Source organism: Silurus aristotelis (genome assembly GCF_946808225.1).
Source record: "Silurus aristotelis genome assembly, chromosome: 8".
Lineage (NCBI taxonomy): Eukaryota > Metazoa > Chordata > Actinopteri > Siluriformes > Siluridae > Silurus > Silurus aristotelis.
This window is the reverse complement of record NC_139581.1, coordinates 24,657,305-24,676,695: the sequence shown is the minus strand read 5'-3', so window position 1 is coordinate 24,676,695 and position 19,391 is coordinate 24,657,305. Positions and strand designations below refer to the sequence as shown.

The 19,391-nt window shown below is 39.1% G+C and overlaps 1 protein-coding gene across 2 annotated transcripts in view; it reads right to left on the bottom strand.

The window, feature by feature from the left end:
* The window catches only part of hip1 (huntingtin interacting protein 1), a 41,889-nt gene that overhangs the window by 3,595 nt on the left and 18,903 nt on the right, over nucleotides 1-19,391 (bottom strand). For both annotated transcript variants that reach the window (XM_083548848.1, XM_083548849.1), the window contains exons 4-30: nucleotides 18,098-18,154; nucleotides 17,277-17,357; nucleotides 17,033-17,109; nucleotides 16,805-16,866; nucleotides 15,129-15,269; nucleotides 14,884-14,941; nucleotides 14,711-14,786; nucleotides 14,404-14,547; nucleotides 12,824-12,921; nucleotides 11,214-11,286; nucleotides 10,902-11,085; nucleotides 9,285-9,373; nucleotides 8,621-8,737; nucleotides 8,320-8,421; nucleotides 7,530-7,724; nucleotides 6,017-6,164; nucleotides 5,747-5,833; nucleotides 5,355-5,462; nucleotides 4,737-4,873; nucleotides 3,814-3,924; nucleotides 3,658-3,716; nucleotides 3,428-3,521; nucleotides 3,242-3,342; nucleotides 2,441-2,546; nucleotides 2,220-2,343; nucleotides 628-689; nucleotides 431-548 (exon numbers count right to left, since the gene is read on the bottom strand). In XM_083548848.1, coding sequence (XP_083404974.1) covers nucleotides 431-548; nucleotides 628-689; nucleotides 2,220-2,343; nucleotides 2,441-2,546; nucleotides 3,242-3,342; nucleotides 3,428-3,521; nucleotides 3,658-3,716; nucleotides 3,814-3,924; nucleotides 4,737-4,873; nucleotides 5,355-5,462; nucleotides 5,747-5,833; nucleotides 6,017-6,164; nucleotides 7,530-7,724; nucleotides 8,320-8,421; nucleotides 8,621-8,737; nucleotides 9,285-9,373; nucleotides 10,902-11,085; nucleotides 11,214-11,286; nucleotides 12,824-12,921; nucleotides 14,404-14,547; nucleotides 14,711-14,786; nucleotides 14,884-14,941; nucleotides 15,129-15,269; nucleotides 16,805-16,866; nucleotides 17,033-17,109; nucleotides 17,277-17,357; nucleotides 18,098-18,154 — 2,809 coding nt within the window. The remainder of the gene's footprint in view (nucleotides 1-430; nucleotides 549-627; nucleotides 690-2,219; nucleotides 2,344-2,440; nucleotides 2,547-3,241; nucleotides 3,343-3,427; nucleotides 3,522-3,657; nucleotides 3,717-3,813; nucleotides 3,925-4,736; nucleotides 4,874-5,354; nucleotides 5,463-5,746; nucleotides 5,834-6,016; nucleotides 6,165-7,529; nucleotides 7,725-8,319; nucleotides 8,422-8,620; nucleotides 8,738-9,284; nucleotides 9,374-10,901; nucleotides 11,086-11,213; nucleotides 11,287-12,823; nucleotides 12,922-14,403; nucleotides 14,548-14,710; nucleotides 14,787-14,883; nucleotides 14,942-15,128; nucleotides 15,270-16,804; nucleotides 16,867-17,032; nucleotides 17,110-17,276; nucleotides 17,358-18,097; nucleotides 18,155-19,391) is intronic.

The following is a 19,391-nucleotide window of genomic DNA, read 5'->3' as shown; positions in this document are numbered from 1 at the left end:
GGAAATGCGAAATGGAAGCCAACCCAAATGAGAATTTGGTTCCGGAAAAGGTGTGGGAAGTAGTGTTTTAATACAACCACACACTAATGTGTTTTCACCCTGTGTTCAGCAATTCCAAACAGTTCATGTATTGAAACACCCCTTATTGCACAACTCTTGCATCACAGATTGATTAATGCTTCTGTTTTTTTAGTTGCTGGGGTTAGATTTGTGTGTCCTTTTTTGTCAGTCACTGAAAAAAGAAAAAGGAAGAAACCCTGCAAGATTACATTTGCTAATAATGAATTACAGCCTGTAAAAATTCTATAATCGTCTACTAATTTATAAGACCTGAGGAGCTCGGAGTGGTAACTACTCGTACTCTAATCTATATGCAGATCTCTGGCTTGAGTGGTACCGAAACGTTACGAATTTCGATTATGGCATTTACCTTCCTGTTCCTCTCCCCAACCCTCAGCTACACCAGCCAACTCGTAGTGCTTCTTCCTCAGCTCGCCGAGACGCTCACGCTCCTTCTGAAGCTGTGTCTCCAGCTCTAACACGCGCACCTGCAGGATGCACAAGCCACAGTAAGGCCGAGCGCGTGTTCACACGAATACACATATTATCGGAAATACACAGAGATACCTGCGAGTCCATCTCCTTCCTCTTGATCTGTGTAAGTGTCATACTGGTGAAATCCATAGTGTCTGAAACGACAAAGAAAGAGAGAAAAGAGAGAGAGAGAGAGAGAGAGAGAGAGAGAGAGAGAGAGAGAGAGAGAGAGAGAGAGAGAGAGAGAGAGAGAGAGAGAGAGAGAGAGAGAGAGAGAGAGAGAGAGAGAGAGAGAGAGAGAGAGAGAGAGAGAGAGAGAGAGAGAGAGAGAGACATTCAGCTGCATGATCTACATAAACACATTACCACTGATGATACTGATCGATTCTGTGGTTAGATGCTCAACCTGAAATGCTTTGCGTACGAACCTAAAACTTCAGAGAGCAGAAAACGCGACAATAATAAGGCATTTTCTTTATTATAACCTGTTCATTTTTCACTCTGCTGCAGCTTTATCTCGAATGACAAACTGTGATAGTGAAGGCAAACTGGCTGGTTATTGCAACGAGCCGTAGATTTGCTTTAATATATCCAATACTTGTCGTTGGTGAAAGAGATTCTTCTTTTTATCCGTGTAGCACTTTCCACAATTAATATTGTCTTAAAGCAGCTTTACAGAGGTAAAGCAGTAATAAAATAATTTATAAGTTTGTTCCTTATATAATATCGTACGCTTATCTCTTAATGATTGAGCCAGCGGTGACTGTGACAAGGAAAAACTCCCCGAGATGGCATGAGAAACCAGGGTCGAAAGCCAGGCTAAACCAGGCTTAAAGGATCCTGAGCCATTGTAGTAGACTGTTCACATTAACTACAGTCTAAACAAGCTATATTTCTGAAGGACTAAGTTCCAGGAAAATCTGCCAGCATCATGACTGTTGCATTACACGTCAATACTCGATCAGAACCAGCCGACAGTCATGGCTTTGTGATCATTTATGAATTTGTGTTCATGACCCTGTCGCCGGTTCACCGCTGTTCCTTCCTTGGACCACTTTTAAATGAATACTGAGCTCTGCACACCGGGAACATCCCACAAGAGCTGCGGCTTTTGAGAATCTCCGACCCAGTCGTCTAGCCGTCACAATTTGGTCCTTTACACTTGCCCATTGTTCCTGCTTCTAACAGATCAACTTTGAGGACAAAATGTTCACCTGCTACCAAATATATACCACACACTAACAGGGGCCATGATAAAGAGATAATCAGTGTTATTTACTTCACCAGTCAATGTTATAATTTCAATGTTATGCCTGTTGGTCGTGTACCTTTTAATAAAAAAAAAAAAAAAAAAAGTTTATGGACCAACACTACATCAGGTGCCAGAACTGTATGAACAGAGAAACCTTTACTACGCTAGTAGCACTGTGAATTTCCCACCATTTGTAATTTTCCACTCAGGATTAATAAAATAAGCTCTCAAATAGTTACTCATGTGCAATTTATGTGGAAAACTACCTCCGTTACTGCATACTTAATTGTTTGTTTTACCGGACTGTAGATCCCAAGTGTTATTAAATGCCTCGAGGACCATCTGGAACAGCAAAGTGAGTGTGCATGTGCAGTGCGCGACCAAAAACCCCTCGCCCCACCCACCGCATGTGTAAATACGCGCACACACTCACGAGTTTCTTCAATTTGGGATTTTCCAGACTTGGTGGATGCTACAACGCCTGCAGTTGCTTGAGTGACTCCTCTGGATGCCTGCTGCAGACGCGCGAGGTTGAGATTGTCCTTGTCTGCCTTCACCTAAAAGAGTCATTGGGATAAAAATAACAGTTTACTACACTTCCTTGAAATGTAATGTTATATCAGATAATTTACCAAATTCGGTACTTCAGAGGACCTTCGATGCAGCTACGAGCTGAGCCGTACTGGCCGCTATCTCATGTGAGCACACCATCAGCTCCTCGAATTTGCCTTTGCCTTGGACCACTAGATCAGCTGCATCACTGCAGACACACAAACACAAACCTGTTGTGATGGAAATTGAGGCAAAACTCACACACATCCAGAGGTGGAAAGTGATGAGTACATTTATTCATGTTACTGTAACAGTAGTTTTCTTTCCCCCATACTTCTACTTTTTCAAAGTATTGTACTCAACTACATTTTAAATCATATCCATTACTAAGTAACAAATAAATAAATAAAAATTGTAGGGGAAAAAAAAAAATAAATAATTACGCCTTGGAAAATACTGCACTGATTGGTTGATGGGCAGGAAAAAAAAAACGTGGTAAAGATGGGCGGGACACAAAGTGCCGTCGGCTGGAAAGCTGTTCAATGCTTGTGCTCACTGTCAGAATTCTGAATTTCTCTCATTATCATAACTGACATACTAACAGGAGTTTTTTTTTTATATAAATACTTTTTTTTTTTGCTTTTTGCTGTGAAAGTGCATAACTCACATTAGACATGGACTGCAGTGTTTGTTTAATTTGTGTTTTTTTTTTTTTGTTATTGCACTTTATAATGGTGTTCCATTTAAAAACAAATAGTTCGAGATTTCTATTCCTTTAAACTTTTACTCGAGTAGATTTTTAGACCGGTAACTTTACTACTGGTAATTGAACTCACAGTACTTTTACTTGAGTAGAATCTTTTATTACACATTCCACCTCTGCACACATCACAACAAACTTACACCATCACAGTGGCTCCCCAGCCCACAGCCTTTGAAGCAGAGATGAGGCCTTCAGTCCAGCGGGAGTTCTTAGCGTAGAACTCTTTTATAGTTGCTGCACCCTAAAAGTGGGAACAGTTTATCAGAAGTGTACAAAGTCGTCCAATCTGCTGAAGCATAATACCAATCAAAAAGTCTTCCACTCACTCTGCCACTTTCAACGATGTCACGCTGCAGGTCTTTAGACGCCAGCACCAGCACTTTAATAGCCTGCATGAGATCTGTGCAGGAAGCCAGAATCCTACAGGATATGACCATACACAGTGAGTTTACCCTAAAATGGCTATTTTTAACTGTATTTTTACATGTTAGGGGTGAATAAAAAAAGTGTACAAACAGCTTAAATATCGATTTTATGTCATTTGGTGGCGTGTTACCTTTCGTTCACTTCCATTTTTATACCAGAGTCAACTTCTCGGGATTTGTTTAGCATTTCCTGTTAAAGCGTGAGAGGAGGATTTCAGAAAAAAACATGACTTGTTTTACTGTGCTTAATTGATCATGGTACATTCAGTCACTGATGACAAGCTCACCTCTATCCTACAGACAGCAGACTCCACAGCAGCTGAAGTGGATGCCATCTCCTGCTCCACCAAATCTCCAAGCTCTCCCTGCTGTAGCTCCAAACCCCGCGGCCGCAACTTCTAGTCTCGCACGGGGGGGGGGTAAACAAGATGCTCATGAGAAAAAGAGGAGAGACTATGACTGTTTATCTCTGCACATATTGTGATTTTTAAAGCTACCTGCAACGTACAATTAAAAACAAGGACATGACGTCCTTTACCTCTGAAACTATAGAATAGAATTCCTATTATTCTTCAAATCTCAAAATGATGTCAAATCGACATGGCTGTACTCAATATTAGTAGTACACAACGTATCACTGCTGCTATGTGCATATAGCGTATCGCAATGCTACAGAATCCGAACCGTTTACTGAGAGTCACATAGAATATAGATTAACATGGCAGAGGTAGAGCTTCATCTTCCTGGTAGACAGAACAGAACAAGTCTGGTTTATTTATTTATTTGCTTGCACTAAAAAGGCCTGTTTGTGAAAGTTCAGAAGTCACTTAAGTAAATTTATGATTTGCTGTCTGTCTGAGCCAAAGTATAAAAGTGAACTATTTGTACCATATAAAATGTAATTGAATTACTTCCTTTGCATCACATTGTGTTCAATCACAATCACACACATATATATATATATATATATATATATATATATATATATATATATATATAATTATATTATCAAATTATTATATAAATAATTATAAATTTATATAAATTATTAATCAAATGATTCACTGCATGGTATATTTTTGATCCTAGTAATATCAGAAATGCCCTTTTTTTTTTTTTTTTTTTTTTTTTTTTACATAAAACAAAGCAGTGGTTTGGTTCAGTCGCTGACAGAGTCCACTGAGTTTGTAAGGCGTGAGCAGGTATTTACCTGCGCCGTGTCCAGCACATTGCACAAAGCTTCTTTGAGTCCACCGCTGCCTGCTGAAGCCAGAGAATCCTGATCCTTTAGCTGAACCATCAGAGCCAGCGCCTCAGTTCCACACAACTTCACAAAACACGTTAGCGCTGCTCGCAAACATAGATGAACACAAGGGAAAATATATTATAATACATGAAAAAAATTATATTATAAATATTAAGATATTAAAATGGAATATTATAATAAAGGACAATAGTGAAAGAGAGGTTTAAAGAGAACAGAGTAAAGCAGAGCATACAAACAGCAGAACAGACGCTTGTTTTCTTTAGTACACACCCAGATTACATCATGGACGACTTAATGATTTTAAAAGCGTGTGGGATTTGGACACTTCCAATTAATAACCGCAATCTTCCGCAACACAATCAATTAGAAAGCGAGTTCCATTAATACAGTGTGCAAACTTGATTCTATAGATTATGTTTACTGCGAAACATAACATGCACGGCCACAAGCTTTTCTTTTGTGCTAGCGTTTTCGGTCTTCCACATTGTTAAATTAATCTCTCAAATATCACCAGGATTATATTTAAATCCTGTAAATTAGTCTCCCGTCGCTTTCACTTACCGTCGGCTTGTTCCACGGACACCATGTGGGCAGTGGCACTTCCTTGCACAATAGTATCACCCACCAGGTGGGCTAGCTGAGCCACAGCCCGCACCAGCTCAGACACATCTATTATACACAATTGGCCAAGCAAACTTCAGAAAATTCATGCGTTCAATATTATTTAACATAACCAGTGAATTACACTCTTAATCCTAAATATAACAAACACTATTTAGTCATGTTTTAAGCCTCTACCTTTGATGAAATTACATGAAACTGCATTTTGATGGAGATCAAACATACATATACATATATTCACATACATACATATATACACATATACATACATACATATATATATATATATATATATATATATATATATATATATATATATATATAAAACTTACCTGTGTTATCAGATATAAAGCTATCCTTGGCTGTCTGTAGTCTGTCCACACATTCTAAAGCAGTCTGGCACCTGGATATAAGATATTCTACACAGAGGGAGATTGAAAAGTCAATAAATGTGTTAATTTTGTTATTCTTTTTGTAATTTTTTTATTATTACACATTTGATATATTTCTGAGCAGAAATGGAAGCACTTGAGGAAGCGACAGGTTTAAGTACTACTTATAAAGTAAAGGTTGAAATATTTTGAAGTTTGTGACGTTCTAACCAGCTGAGCTGGTGCAGCTTATGTGTGCAGGTTCATCTAGCTGGGCCAAACTGTCCTGCACGACCCTCTCTGCCTCCTCCAGTGCCGCCCTCAGAGCCGCCCAGCGGACAGAAATGATCTCGCTCTCCAGTGCCTGTTCACGACTTTCCTACAGACACACAGAAAAGACTGACCTCAAAAAACTGGCCAAATCTATGCTTCCTGTGGCAAACAAACTTCACATATACAATCGTGTGATAAAAGGAAGTGCTCCCTATTTAAATTCTATGGCTTTACATATAAGGGAATAATATCATCTTGAAATGATATAAATAGAACCTCAAATGAACAACACATGACACATTTCACTGTCATTACAGTATTTGTTTTACACAAATAAACGAAAATTAAAAAGCCATATGTGAAAAGCTAAGTACACCTTTACTGCTTCCGTGAGATTTAAGACGCTAAGTAGCAGCCTGGTGCAGCTAATCAAATGCCCACGATTATCTTACCATCAGCAAGTGTGTGGCCACCTCTATAACAGCCCAATTGTTAGCAGTGTACTAGATTTGTACATTCAGTTGTGTGCTAAACAACAGTCTTATAGAAGCAATTGTTGCAGGCCATCATTCTCTGAAGGGTTATAAGGCCATTTTAAAAAAACGTCAAAAGTTTAATTCAATTCATTTTTATTTGTATCGCGCTTTTAGCAATGAGCATTGTCTCAAAGCAGTGTTACGCAGATATAAAAATGGAATATTATTCACAAGGGCAAAACATTCGAGTTGCCAATCTTCCGCAGAAAAGACGTTCCAGCAAATTCTCCTTAATGTCAGACTGTAGAATGCTCAGATAATTCGCGAAAAACCGAGTTACATCTTAGACTGTACAAACCTCAGGTAGCAATTAAAATGTGAAAGTTAATGACAGAACAATCAGACAAAGACTGAACAAAGGTAAAAGCCGGTTTTCTCCAAATATATATATATATATATTTTCTATATATATATATATATATATATATATATATATAATTAATAAATTTTTAAATATACCAAAAAAGTATTCTAGAGTTAAATGTGAGGACATTTGTCAAACATTTAAAGCGTGGCCAAAATTGGGTGATGCAACAGGACAATGACCCCAATTACAACAGCAAATCTACTAGATAACAGCTTTAAAAAAAAAAAAAAAAAAGGGAACAAAATAAAAAGAGCTGAATATTAAATATTTTTTCTTTTTGGCCCAAACAAAGTTGAGACCTCAACCCAACTGAAATGCTGTGGAAGAAGTTGAAGAAACAAATGCCTGAAAAGAAAAAAAAAACAATGAACTAAAGCAACAATGTAAAGAAGAGTGAGAAAAAACTCCACAATAAGAGAGTGAAAGTTCAGCAAGCCACTGAATCATAAGGTGTACTTAGTTTTTATCGATAAATAATGATCTAATACGTCATGTGTTGTTTATCTAAATCCGCATTTACCTGATTCTAAAGTCTGCTAAAGATCAGATGATGCATGTGGTTTTTCACCTTCTCATTGAGCTGATTCTGTAGGGCCTCAGCAGCCTTCACGCCACTCTCCCTCTCGCTAGCTAGACTGCTCTGAATTCGCTTTAGTTCTGCCCCGAGACCTGCCAGCTCCACGTCCTTCTGTGACACGGTCTCCATGAGCCCAGCCTTTTCAGCCTGTAAAGCAGAGAGCTGCACACCGAGCTCCGAGCTTGACTGAAGACAAGAGCAAAAATACAAGCACAAAGACAATAAGAAAATGTACAACCATATTTAAGCTCGGATTATACTTTCCCTGAACAGACAGTATAATAGTAAACTATTACTTACAATCCAGAAAGAAATCCTGAAACCGTTTACCTTTTATATTGTGTGGTACCATTAATCCTGTTTTGCTAGCACAGAAGACCCTGCACTTGGTGATTACAGTTGGATAATGTATACGCCCAAGGTACCAAGGCTATCGATCTGTGACATTTTATTCCTTAAAGACTACACAAATCCCTTGGCTACTGCTAAAGAGCGAAAAATCGAAAAACGATTGCATTTAGCATGTTTGCTAATAGATAATGGCAGATAAATTAGCCGTCAAAGAACAAACAGCATCTGAACATGTCCCTCACCTAACATGCATTTCTCAGATTAGTCAGTAGGAGCTGTCTCACTGGTCACTGCTTTACCATTAAAGAGTGACCGCCATGATAAGAACGGTGTTATGAGTAAGCTAATCTCCTCATGACAGGTCTTTTCAATAAGACTGAGAGAGTGATGAAGAGGATGTGCAAAGGGGTGCAACTGAGAAGGATCCCACCTTCTGGGATGAAGCCATGCTGGCTTTGAGGGTTTGTAGTTGTGTTCTGCTGGTAACTAGGTCAGCTTGAAGCCCTTGGAGCTGCTCTGCTTGGATTTTCTCCTACACACAAACACATACATATATACATGCACAAGGATAGTATGAGTCAGGTACACAAGCATACCAGGAAGATACTGTATTTTTTTTTGTTTGTTTGTTTTTTGTTTTTTTTTTACAGACGCACTGGGAATTAACGACGTGCATACAAGGATGCAATATACACATTGTGAGTGTATGCAAACGTGCAGGTATACGCAACCTGTTGGCTGACTGCCTCTTGAGCTGTCTTCAGTCGTTCCTCCATCTCCCTCCTCACAGTGTCCACCTCATCCTGGGCCACCCGTGCCACGCTCATCTGCCGAGTCACTTCTGCATTCTAAAACGAACGCAAACACACCCAGACGGTTCAACTACGATATTTGTGTTGTGCCTGTTCTTAAAGACATACTGTGATTCCTGTACTTCACATTCACTTTATCGGATTTTACTCTTGAACACTGCAGCGTTCCCTGGTGATCTAGTGGTTAGGATGCGGGGCGCTCTCACCGCTGCGGCCCGGGTTCGATCCCCGGTCAGGGAACCAACCCCAGCCATTAGGGTGGCACAAGCCAGTGCACTCTTAGTGCCGGTCCCAGGCCCGGATAAATGGGTAGGGTTGCGTTAGGAAGGGCATCCGGCGTAAAAACATGTGCCAAATCAAACATGCGAATCATGAATACAGATGATCCGCTGTGGCGACCCCTAACGGGCGAAGCCATAAAGTTTACTCTTAAACACTGCAGCAGTGGAAAAAAAAAACAAAAAAAAAAAACACAGTACATTTAACATACAAAAAAAACAATTTGCGCGATTTTAAAGAAGAGACGACGGAGCAGATTTCGGCAGCCCGGGTGAAGTTTAATGTATGAAACGTGACCTCCTACCTTCCTTAACAGGTCAGCATGGTTCTGGACCAGGTCAGTGTACTTCTCCTTTAATTTAGTGTAGCGCTGTTCATTGGCCTGGGCCTTTCCTGTAGGCGTACACACACACAAACAAGTTTCAATCAGTTCACAATTGCAGCTAGCTCTAAATCTAGAAAGTCTTGACCAAATATGTTTCTCACCACACTACAAGGAATTTGTTTATTCGGTCATTTTATTATTTAACTAAAAAAAAAAAAAAAAAGTGCAGATTTGTGGCTGGCATGTTGCAAACGTGGTCACCTGTCCCACTCTGGTTTGCTGCCGGTTTGCACTCTGACCCAAAAAAAAAAAAAAAAAAAAAAAAAAAAAGGGTGCACTTTCAAAACACTTTATGAGAGCAACATCCCCAATTGTCTTCTCTCTCTTGCTCAAGCATGTTCGTTAGAGAACCACACACTCATTTAGATTTCAGTAAAACCTGATATATGTAATTGTTGTGTCTCAGCAATATCTTAAAATTTTTGCCATCTAAAACTCACTGAATATATCAGCTAACTGAGGAATACTACAAGGCTAATTTAACACTCTTAGATCCATGAACTTACTGAGTAACTCAAGAACTTTGAGGATGGATTAGGACAGTGATTAATATCATTCTGTGTAATATCGGTCTTAACAGTCTGGCTAAGAACTGCAATTTGCATGAACATTTATGCATTTAAGCTCCCATCACCGAACAGCACGCCTCAACAAAGATGGAACTGTATTGAATGGACATTCGCCACCCAGATGACGACGGCTTCCATTTTCGAGTTCGGTTCCTCTCAACTTTTCCTCCTTATACAATCTCAAAGAGATTATCTTTGCCACTTTCACCACTCACTTGCTCAATAGGTATAAACTGATATGTGCTAAAATATAAAATTATATTCTCTGTCTAAAGCTGTTAATGGAAAATGACCAAAGTGCTAATTCAATTGAAGATTTTATTAAAGGAAAAAATTATTCTTTAATGAACCAAAGTTTTTTGCAATCACAAATGTCTTAAATGATTACATTCACTCAGGCTTTCACACAGCGGTCTTACATTTTGGTGGGAAATGACATTTCACTGAACATACAATTAACAATGGGTTCTGTAAATTTTCAGACTCGAGTATCAAACAAGTTCTCACGCAGCTTTAATCCATGCTGTTACTTGGCTTTGTTAGAAGAAAAATAAAACATAATAGTTCAGTTACATAATATGGAAGTGTTACTGTCACCCAATAGACTCATTGTTAGGTTATGAACTCATTTTTGTTTTTGCTCGATTTAAAACCTAATTGCAAGATTAAAAAAAAAAAAAAAACAAGGCACAAAATCCTTATAACAAAAACAGAAACGTATTCATTTAGTTGGCCATGTTGATTCTTGGGCTTAGTTCTTCTAAAGGAACTGAATGATCACTACAGTCCCCTAGCATTTGATCAGGGGGCTGTAACAGGAACGGCTGTGAGAGTTAAAGCTCAGAGCGATCACTAGGAAAAGTCAAGTCAATGAATCTTGACTTAAATACACTATTTTCTCACTTCTGAGATTGAGCATTTGATGAGCAGAGAGTGCCTCTGTAAAACAATGCAGGAAAAAGCTTACTTTCAATCTCAGTTAAGCTACGCTGCTCCTTCTCCGTGTCCTCTTTGACCCTGCGCAGGTCATCCAGCTCCGCCCTCAGGAATTCGCTCTCGCTCAGTGCCTGCTGCTTGAGGTGGGTTTGCTCGGCTAACTCCGCCTCCAGTTCATTGACACGCCCCCGTAAGGCCTGGCACAAGCGCCCACTCTGAGTCAGGACAGATCAGATTATGAGCATCCAGTGTGCAAAGACACCAAAAATTCTCTTCTTTCGCGTCTCTTTTGAAATGTTCCTCACGATTTCATACCACTTTTTCACCTGTCTTTTTCACTAACCTCCAGTCTGAATGACTCCAACTCTTCTTTCAGGGCCTGGAGCTCTGCAGTCAACTGCTCGATGATTCGGTCTCTGGGGGGAACAGAAAAATATATTACAACTTGAAGATCAGCTCAAACAGCTAGACAGCTTGTGAGGAAGCCATGTTTCAGCCCACGCTCTGAACATTTAAAGAGAATCGATGCTACCGACTGTACACGTTTTCCCAGAGACGCACAGACATAACCTGGCTCTAACCCAAATAAGGGATTCCCAAAGTCTCAGCACACAAAAATACAGTAACGCCAACGCCAAATTACTCATGCATTCAAAACATTTTTAGTGTAAAAGCACCATTTAACAATCGTTTTACAAAATGATGTGATAAAAAAAAAATATTGAAATGTTACCATGATCAAAGTTTGTTTGACAGGAATTTGACGTTAAAACCCCGAGCTAATTTGAGAAAAATGATCACTGTACATTTGTTTTCACAAATTTCTTCTAAACTGCTAATTGACTTATATATATATATATATATATATATACACACACACATACACACACACACACACACACATTTTTTGTGGAAAAAGTGTTTGCCCTCTTTCTGATTTCTTATTTTTTTTGCATGTTTTTCACACTTTATTGTTTCAGATCATTAAACTAATTTAAATATTAGTAAAAGATAACACCAGTGAACACAACATGCAGTTTTTAAATGAAGGTTTTTATTATTGAGGGAAAACAAACTCCAAAACTACATGGCCCTGTGTGAAAAAGTGTTTGCCCCCTAAACCTAATAACTGGTTGGGTCGCCCTTAACAGCAACACCTGCAATCAAGCGTTTGCGATAACTTGCACTGGGTCTGTTACAGCACTGTGGAGGAAATTTGGTCACTCATTTATGCAGAATTGTTGTAATTCAGCCACACTGGATGGTTTTCGAGCATGAACTGCCTTTTAAGGTCATGCCACAGCATCTCAATAGGATTCAGGTCAGGACTTTGTCTAGGCCACTCCAAAGCCTTCATTTTGTTTTTCTTCAGATATTCAGAGGTGGACTTGCTGGTGTGTTTCGGATCAGAACCCAAGTTCGCTTCAGCTTGAGGTTGAACAGATGGCCAGACATTCTCCTTTAGGATTTTTTGGTACAGCAGAATTCATGGTTCCATTTATCACAGCAAGTCTTTCAGGTCCTGAAGCAGCAAAACAGCCCCAGACCATCACACTACCACCACCATATTATACTGTTGGTATGATGTTCTTTTTCTTAAAATGCTTTAGAAATGGCTTTATAACCTTTACCAGACTGATGGATTTCAATTACTTTATTTCTCATTTGTTTCTGAATTTCTTTGGATCTCATTGAATAAATTCAATGAGCACATTTGCTTGACATGAACAGTTCAGATGCATTTTAATAGAAGTAATAATAATAGGAGCTCCACATATCAAAAAGGCAATGTGACAAGTTCAACCAAACATGTAACATCCTGTCTTTGGAGCAAACCACACATGGGTTTAAGAGCATTTTTCACAAATATCAATATAACAGTTCACAGGGCTCCTGTGTCCTAGAGGAATTTTCTAGACTTTAAAGAATTAAAAAAAAAATCGAATGTCTTACTTGTCATCCTTGCGCATGCCATTCTGACTGTTGAAGTTGAAAGGGTCACTGGAAGCCGAGGTGCCAAAGAGGTCGTCGAACCTGCTCTCCACTACACTCTACACAGATTCAAGCACAAATAAACCCAGAAGTATCAGTTTTTCTGGACTTTTTACTTAGTGTGTATAAACAGAGAACAGACCAAGAAATTAATGACCACCATTGGATGTCCTGATCAAATGTAAGGGTAATGCAGATTTCCTGTCTGGGCCATTAGTCTTTCATATACTTTCAACCTGAGGAAAAAATACTATAAAAAAATTTCAGAGAAAAAAAGCTTCTCTTATAACTTCAAATAAAATGTTGCTATTTATGAAGGTGCAATCTATGTTCTTCATCAGTGTAGTCCCTGTATGTTTCTAACAGCATCATCATCTTCAGGAATTCAAATACTTCTTATGCTCCTGATGTACTAGTAGCCATTGATCATGTCTTTTTTCTTGTATTTGGATGCACCTGATTACTAAGTTGTTACTAAGCAGGACTAAAGAACTATGAACTATGGCCTCATGAACTATGGACTCAAGAAGTCTTAGATCCATGAAGTAACTAAGCAAATCAAGAACTATAAAGATGAATTCAGTCTGTAATTAATGCGAACATTCTGCTACAATCTGCTTAGGAGTTCCACATTAAAAATCTATCACTAAATTCCACACTTTAACAAAGTTTAAGCTATAGTAATTGGACATTAGGTGCTATATCCAGATGACATTGGGTTCCATTTTTGAGTCTTTTTTTCCCCCCCAAGGTTCCTTATACCATCTTAGGAAGTTTTTCCCTACCACTGACCCCACTAGCTTGCTCATTAGGTATAAACTTATAAGGGGATTCATATATAAATTCTAATTCTATGACCTATTTCTTTCAGTAAAGCCACTTTGGGACAATGTTAAGTGATATACAAATAAAACTGAATTTAATTCTTCATTTTCCTACCTATTATATGTACTTAAAAACTAAATGGTGCAGTAAGTAGTGTTGCCACCTCACAGATGCAGGGTCCTGGGATTGTTACTTAAATTTAAATTGCGGTCATTGTGAAGTGTTGCATGCTCTTCCAGTGTTTGTATGTAAGCAACTAAGTTAAATTGCCTGTATGTGTATTGCCTGTAATGAGACTGCAATTGATTACAATCCTGTTTTTGGAGTATTCTCCTGGCTTGTGTCCGGTGAGATGAATGTTACAGTTGGCATCTTTAAAAAAATATTTACCTAATATTCCTTCAACATCTAATTCATAAAGCAAAAAACAAAAAAAACCTGCCAATTAGTGCTCACAGTAATGCAGCATCAGATTTCAGCCTGTTTGACCAGATGTACATTTTACTTTACTTTATAATGCACTATATTCCGAGTATAAAATCTTACCAAAAAATATGATCCAGATACAAGACACATTACATTACTAGGTGTACGTATGTGGTTTTAGACTGATTGACAAAAAAGTTATTAATTGTGAAACTGATAGTACGAAACAGCATCCAAAATGAACCCATATACCATTTCATATCCAAGTGTACACTAGTTAGGTAACGTACCGGAAGGGAGGGAATATCCGTGTCCACCAGTTCGTCAGTCTCCACCATGTGCTCACTCTCAGGGGACGAGGTCTCAGCGGGGATCACCACCACCGGACTGATGTGCTCAGACAGAGCTGAAGCACGCAGGAAGTTTGGTGGATTCTACAGAGAAACAGTGTGTCAGAGGTTGGACCTCACAAAGCAAAAATCATAGAGAGAGAGAAAGAAAAGAAAAGGAAAAAAAAAAAAACAGGACTGCTGCTGTGTGTGAAGATTATGTAATACCTTTTCTGTTACGTTTTAAAGATGCAAAGCATGGCCTTACCTCGGGAAGCTGTGGGATCTGGATCAGCCTTTTAAAATACTGCAGGTTACTGGAGCGGTAGAAGAGACTCTTTAGTCTAAAGAGACATTAGAGAGAGACAGAGTGGAGGAGTTAATACAAATCATACTGTGCACCAAAGGAGCGTTGAGTTCATCTAAATGAGAGGGACTCACTTTTTAAACTGCTCGTGGAAGCGATCTCTGTGCCCCTGCAGTGTCTCTGCGGGAAGACCTGAATAGGAAGAAAAAGACTGACTGATAAAAAGAAACTCAGAAGAACATTGGGTGTGTGTGCATGTTAAGTCTCGTTATAACAGCACAACATCTTCAAGGTTAGAAGAAACATTCGATTGAACTTTGCAATTAATTCAATTGACGGTATGGTGAAACAAGGGGGGATCCTAAGAGTTCTCACTCACATGAATGCAGTTTGAAGAGCAGTTTGACCGTGTAGTCATATAGATGACTGCTGTCCAGAATGACTTGGATCAGAGGAGCCAGGCGACACTGACCCGCTGCAGTCACTGACACTGACCGGGACATGTCCAATGAGCTGAACACTGTTGACACACACACACACACACAAACACACACACAATGAAATGTTTGCAAATGACATGATTATACATAACGCAAAAAATGAATAAACATTTGGGGGGAAAAGATGTCATGCGCATCACTGCTCCAGTCCTCCAAACACTAGGGGTGTACAAAAATATAGATACAAGCGAGTATAGCAATATTTAGTTTGCTGACACTGTAGCGATTTTTAAAAACGCAATATCGATATATATTTTTTTAATTAATTCAAGATTCATGGCAGTTGATTCGTTTTGAGTTTATATCCCTTCGGTTTATATAAGTTCATGGCAGTTGATTCGTTTTGAGTATACATCACTTGTGTACATCGCTCTGGATAAGAGCGTCTGCAAAATGCCATAAATGTAAATACTTCGACCACTCGATATACAGCAGCCGTCTTATCTCTGAACTTGTCTTAAAAAACAGTGCTATATAAACAAAAATATATCTCTACCTTTATAGAAGAAATGATCGTCATTCTTACTCTTTATTTTCTTGCCTCCCTAGGATTGTAGCTTTTGGATGTAAAACACTAGTTAGCGCTCATGCTTTCACTACTAGCCTAATACTAATATAATACAATCATCATCAATCCCACTTAATTTAGGTGTCTTTAATTAGGTGTGCAAAATAATTTGAAAAAATTAACTTTAGGTACCGTTAGTTAACGGTAGGTAATCGTTTTTGCGAATTCATGTATGGCGAAACACATGATGCCACCTGGGTGTGATGTGAGGAAGGCTGGCACAGGTTACATGGTACGGGTAGGTTTAAGGGGTTAGGGTTAGCAGTGTCATTTTAGATGGAATTAATGCAGATACCGATGGCGACTGCTTAAACGTTTTATTTTTTGCTAAAAGAAATGGTGGTATGTTCTTAATGACAGATTTCCCAAAATGATATCCTATTCTTAAAATATCCCAATATATCGCCTTGCTTACAGTATCGCAAAACATCGTATCGCACCCCCTGTTTTGCGGTAAGTATTGTATTGCCAGATCCTTGCGAATACACAGCCCTACCATCCCCTCCCCTATGATTTCATTCATATTCATCACCATGTATCTTTCTCTCTCTCACGTTTTCTCTCTCCCACCCCTCCCTGCCTCTTTTTATTATCTGTATCTCTCCCTTTCATCTTCCTCTTTTTCCCCCTCACTGACTCTCTCTCTCTCTCTCTCTCCCTCCCTCCCTCCCTCCCTCCCTCTCTCTCTGGTGAAGGTCCTAAGAGACTTTATTTGCTCACTGTGCAAAGGTGTGGCTTCCTGTCCCTGGGAGTTGGGCTCCTCACACACACACACACACACGCACGCGCGCACACACACACACACACACACACACACACACACACACACACACGGCTCTACTTCTAGCCCATACCAGACATATACATCACTCTCTTTGAGCGAACACAATCAGTGGGTAAACGTGGTGCAACATGCACGAACAAGCGTCAAACACTTGACCTCTGCTGTGCATCAGGGAGGGAGTGAGGATAATCCCTGTAACTCACCTGCAAGAAACAGATTCAGCTCACACTCCAGGTAGTCGAACATTTCCACCGTCAACTGGAAGCTAGGGTTTGTGAAGAGAAAAAAAACTTTTTTGAGAGGAATTTTTTATTTTTTTTTACAAAAGGCTAAGGTTTTCGTTTCCCTTATCTGAGCAATTCTAAGAATTGAGAAGTTGACAGGTCAAAGAAGCCACAGGCCACACGCTCGGAGTACAAAACAGAACTCACAAATTGTTGACGTCGTTTTCCCCCGCCTCCTCGAGCTGTCTGTTTGTCATCTGAAGGTTGCCGGGAAAACGAGGGTTCTAGTGTATGAGATGGTAATATGGTGGTGTTGATGTCCGTTTTTTGACATTAAAATAAAAAAATTAAAAAACAAGCTCAGCCATCGACTGACTGAATATTACTACAGACAAACCGCTTGCTCTTAATGAATAGAACGAGTGGAAAATATTGGACTGGTCTCACTAACTTTGATGTGAAACTCCATTTTGGTGATGAGTAGTCTGAGGTAGATGCTACAAAGCTTCCCATAGCCTTCACTCAGGTGGCTCTGTGCCGTGCAGAGAACATGGAGAAGAGAAAATGATTCAAATGGATAACTAAGCAGAACAGAAAGCAAAATATCAATCCAACTTGCAGCTCACAGGAAACATTATTCCTGACTCAGGAACCACATCGTCAGCAAATACCTGCAGAGAGGGGACTAGAAGTGTCCCTTATCAAAAAATGAGTGCTAAGCAGGTTCCTTCCTTCCTGCAGCATAACTGACCCTCCTAACTGTAATAAGAGACAGCAGAGCTACAGAAAAAGTAATGTATTGCAACAGGCTGAGCAAAACTAGAATCATGATCATGGCTCTAAGTGGAATGAGGGCAGTGTGGCACTCTACTAAAGCGAAATGGATATGGAAGTAAAGTGTCATCGTTTGCTAATTAAAAATTGTGTTCTCAGCTGAGAATAGGAAAGCTGACACATTCATACTGCTTAGTCACTGAGCCATCAGTCTTCAGCTATCCAATGACCCCCTGTCGCTGACAGGGAATACTATGGCACACATACACACACACACACTTTACCACGCACTGCCAAAGGCAAATCCATCACGCCCACCAGTTAGCAATACAAGTAAAAATTATTCAAATATATATTTAAAAAAAAGATTTAATAAAAGAATAATGAGATCACTGTGGTGCAAGTTCCAGACAATTGTCTCATCGAGTCTAATCGTGTCCTGTATGATTCAGCATGAGGAAGACAATGTGAAAATTCATAGTGTGCTTATGCTCTTACCCACATCCTGCTCATGTCGCTTAGGTCTGACTTGTTCCGCACCGAGTCTTTAATGACCTAACAAGGCAAAATAAATAAATACATCAATAAATCAAGGGTTAGACAAATCAGCTTATACACGACCCTAATGAAATAGCACTGCAATCCTCATGAGCCTGTGAGATCCACAAGGCTTCTGGGAGTCCCAATTTGAGCCCTGACTAGGCCCTTCTGGCAAAGCCTGTACAGAGTGTGGACTTGCCAATCACACACAAGATGGGTTTGCTGAGTGCACAGAGCAAACACTGAAAGATAAATAAATAAATAAAAAACCTTTTGTCCAAAGAACTGTCCTTTTTTTGTTAAATAATAAATAATAAATAATATTAATTTTAAAAAAGAATTTCAATTACATTCAGTAGTAACAGACTGTCAAAAAATTAGAAAAACATTTGGTGGTCTTGTAAACAGATACATTTAAAACTACTTGAATTCAAAGTTTCAGATCAAGGTTCTCAACTAATGTTCACATGAAACATTAGAATGAGAATTTCCTAATGCAAAGAACCAAAATCCTTAAGAGATAAGAGAGAAAGTGAAGAAAATGATTTGAGCTGCATGAAAGGGTCTAGTAACTCGTTCTCATCACTTTTTACACCTTGAGGAGAATGAGGGCTCTGAAAAGCAGAAAACCTAATCCGGTTCCAAATCAGGCTGTTGGTCAAGAAGCAAAAAATCCAAGCTTGTTATAGTGCAAGGACTCGAACACTTGAAAGGAAATCATCTAGTCTTGTGTCCATTACAGCCTTAGATTCTTTGTTTCTGGCTGACAGGAGTAGTTTGATTGCTTTTGAAGCCCATTCACCTAATGTTTTTTGTTTTGTTTTGTTTATTCTAGGATGCTTTTCTGCTCATCATGGTTGTAAAGAGTGCTTACCGAGTTAACTTTGCGTCAACTCAAACCAATCCAGTCATTCACCTCTCTCATCAAATCTAATTTAAATTTGTCAGGTACACGTTCGTACGGAGTATGACGTGTAATTAAATGCTTATTTATTATTCATATACTTATTCTATAAGTAGAAAATAATAATCGACAAAATGTGTTAGCCTGCAGCTTGTGGCATGTTTTTTGTTTTTCGCACCACTCTGTCTACACTCTAGGGACTTTGGTGTGTAAGTTTTTCTGGGAGATTAGCAGTTTCTGAAATACGCAAACCAGCTCATTTGTTACCAACAACCAGGCATAGAGAACACATTTCTGATGCTTTGTGATTAACTAAAGCTCTTGACTTGTATTTGCATGAAAAAAAAA